The sequence below is a fragment of the Bactrocera tryoni genome, unplaced genomic scaffold (assembly GCF_016617805.1).
Source record: "Bactrocera tryoni isolate S06 unplaced genomic scaffold, CSIRO_BtryS06_freeze2 scaffold_25, whole genome shotgun sequence".
NCBI classification, from domain to species: Eukaryota; Metazoa; Arthropoda; class Insecta; order Diptera; family Tephritidae; genus Bactrocera; species Bactrocera tryoni.
In genome coordinates, this window is record NW_024395977.1 from 6,897,114 (window position 1) to 6,900,746 (window position 3,633).

The window sequence follows — 3,633 nt, forward strand, 5'->3', positions numbered from 1 at the left end:
ATCAAATATCTTTAAATTTCACAAATTTATTTAATTTTTATTGTTTTACGTTTTTTGTAAGTGGTCTTGAACGATGCAACAAATCCCTCCGTTTACACATCTTTTTGGTAAGATTTCAATCTGGCCATCGCTCGCTTCCAATTGATAAACGTCAAAACCTACTGAACTCGATTAGCTGTCAAAGTTCAGTAGGTTTTGACGTTTAGCAATTGTTTTCTCACTTCCAGTGAGAGAGCAGTTAAACATCTCTTTATCTCTGGTCTCACACGCTTGTCCGTAGAGCTGCAGAACTAAACAGAGAAGGTACCATCTTCTATAAGAGTGTACAGCTGCTGGCATATGCCGATGATATTGATATCATCGGCCTCAATACCCGCGCCGTTAGTTCTGCTTTCTCCTGGCTGGACAAGGAAGCACAGAAAATGGGTCTGGCAGTGAACGAGGGCAAAACGAAATATCTCCTGTCATCAAACAAACAGTCGTCGCACTCGCGACTTGGCTCTCACGTCACTGTTGACAGATGCAGCTCTAAAGAAATATAATACTAATTTTCAGCCATTTTTCAATAAAATGCGAATATGACATCGCGGGCTTTGCGAAGAAACATGAAATCAACAATTGGTTCTTGAAAGAAAGTCAAAGTAATCGTTAAATTCATTCTAAATTAGTTAATCTTTCCAATCTACATCCACATTCCTTAAATTGCAGTGAAAATATTTATATACTTGCTTTAAATGAGTTAAACCTCACTCCACTCTACCTGGGAAAAACTGGCGCACTCTAGCAAGACAGCTTAATCCACCACATCGGATGGCACTATACACTGACATCACCACACCACACCAACGCAACTCACCACACCTGTACCAACTCAACAAAAAAGGATTACATCAGGATGGACTTTTACTTCGACCACCAACCTTCGCATATACACTCCGCCGCGTCGACACCTCACGCTACTCTCCACCAATTACGAAATTCAACCACGATCCGTGTCCACTCGGTCGCCAGCAGTGACAAATCGTTCCCGGAATTGGAGTATCGCCGCCTGGCCGTCGATATCATACCTAATGAGATTATATAATAAAATCAATAAATTTACAGCCCTATACTGAAAAAACCTCTCAACTGAGTTGAGAGGAAAAATCTGAGAGATTTCTTGTGAGGCATAATTTGTGACGCTATTATTGCTCAAACCTCATTAGAAAAAATCTTAAAAAAGTCACCACGTGAGGTAAAAAGGTTTTTGCTGTCAAACAGCTGTTTTAATAAAAATAAGCGAACAAAAATGGACACACAAATGGATATTCGGTATATGTAAGTAATTCGTCAAATTTTAAATATATATATATATAATAATTTCATATATTCCTAGGCGTACAAAAACGGAAAGGACAACTCAGGAGCAGCTGCAACATTACATAATGTTTTGCAAGCAGCATCCTGAGTTGCAACGGGGGAAGCTAACTCCGACCAACCCTCAAGGGCTGCAAATACTTTGGTCGGAGTTAGCAGATAATTTAAATGCCTTAAGAGGTCCAACTCGGTCGGCAGCCAAGTGGAGGGAGGTAAGTTCATAAATGCTTGTGTATGTTTCACATTATTAAAATATGTTTCCATAGTCCTTAATGCATTGGAAACATCAGTTGCGATCGCGAGCGCGCAAACTGAAGGCACATGCGCAAGCGACTGGTGGAGGCCATCCGATAAATGGAATAACTGAGTTCGAGGAGCAAGCCATTACAACTTTTGGGGCAGCAGGGGTGGATGGATTGCCGGGTGTTGCGACTTTGGGTCACCAGGTAATATTTTAATTTAATATTTGTCGGACTATATATTTTATTATTACATGAGGCAATAATTGGTCCGTTTTATACTTATTTATGACAGGGGTGGCCATTGCTCTGCAAAAGAAAATTGTAGAACACAACGAGCAGATGACGGGGTTGCTGAACCAAATGACACAAACACTAACCTCGATGTCAGATGTTATGGCTAAATTGTGTGAACAATTAAATAAATAAAAATAAAATAAAATGAATTATTTAAACATATGTAGATGTTTTTTTATTCATACTTAGAGGAAGTAAAATATACAGAGAGTAAAATGTACAGAGACAGTAAGTAACTTACATGTATATACTTATATTTAAGTACATAACGCCACTGGAAATATATACATACATATGTATATTATAAAGAAATGATGCACCCTCCCTAAAATGGGGGTTTTCGAAAACAATTTCGGTGTCTTGTAATTCTTCTAAAACATCTTCGAAGCCAAGGTTTGCAGCCACACCATGCTTCAGCAAAATGTTGTGAAGAATTGTACACGCGTAAATAATCAAAGACGCGAGAAAACATCACTATAGTGAGTGTGGTGATTTTTGGGAGGGCATGAGAATAGGGCAGTTAAATTTAAATAAAATTGTTGAAAACCCAAATGTACACGTATAAAAAATAAACCGGAAGTTTTAAATTAATTTAACGCAGTGGCGAGTGCTTCCCAATGTATCGAGTATACATTTAATCACACACTTCTAATGTGCATCATTCACAATGCGTAACCAGCTATCAAAATTACTTGACTACAGCTCAAGAAATAAGGAATGTTTTTTCTTGGGCATTTGCTTGAGAGCTGGAAACAGATCTTATAGCCCTGGCAGTATTGAGTAAATGATTGAATATTCGTCGGGAGTACCTACTAGATGCATATCATAAGTTAAAAATCTTTTTTTAAAAGAAATAGCAGTAGCGGGTGAAAAGAAGAAAACATCCAGTGTATTTTGGATTGCACATGTAAAAACCCATTGTTTTGGTAACAAATTTGATTTTTATAGCTGTGTATTGACGGAAAATACCTCTTTAGTTAAAGAACTGCTGTTGGCGACTGCTGTTGGCGATTTTTTTTTATTGTGTAACACGAAAACTGGTGTTGGGCTAATTCAAACTCTCAGCGACCTCTTGAGTTGTTATTAGACAATTTGCATCGATCAATGACTTTATTTTATTCATATCGGCTTCGAGAGTCCTTGCAAGACGCGGTGCATCCTCAAAATAGAAATTGCATTTTAGCATTGGCGTTCGGTGAACACATCAATTCCGAGCACATCATATAATTTATCATAATAAACCGAATTTTTAACATATTAATCAAAAACAAACAATTCCAAAAAAACTAAAAAATTACAAACAAGCCTTACCAGCAGCTGTTCAAATATACATATAAGGGTATAAAAGCCTTCAAAAAACTTAGTAAACTACTCAATATATCTGTCCGTTGCACAAACCGGCAGCCCTTACAGAGTAGAGTCGCTCCTACAAATTTCGTTGGCTGGTTGTATCAGAGAATTCAAAATCATTGAGAAGGTGCAAATTGAATTCTGTATGATGGTTCGATTGGACGGCCAACAGTATCAGCTCTGAATTGAAGAAAGGAATTCACCATTCTCGCTACTATTTAGCAGAAATGATCACGTTCTCTGGCAGAAATATATGTAAAACGACTGATCTTACGCCAGAATGAATAAAGAGAAATACTTTGTAGAAAAAATATACAAAGTCACACATATGCCATTGATTGTTTTTGCATCATATGAATTTTTTTACAAAATCGGGAAAAATTAGATAAAA

General features: G+C 37.3%; 1 protein-coding gene across 1 annotated transcript in view; it reads left to right on the forward strand.

Moving 5' to 3' along the window:
* Positions 1–1,309: 1,309 nt before the first annotated feature.
* Positions 1,310–3,633, forward strand: part of LOC120780419 — a 3,644-nt gene continuing 1,320 nt past the window's right edge. Inside the window, exons 1-2 of the mRNA XM_040112697.1 lie at positions 1,310–1,568; positions 1,623–1,802. Of these exons, the coding sequence (XP_039968631.1) occupies positions 1,425–1,568; positions 1,623–1,802 (324 nt within the window). The 5' untranslated portion in view covers positions 1,310–1,424. The remainder of the gene's footprint in view (positions 1,569–1,622; positions 1,803–3,633) is intronic.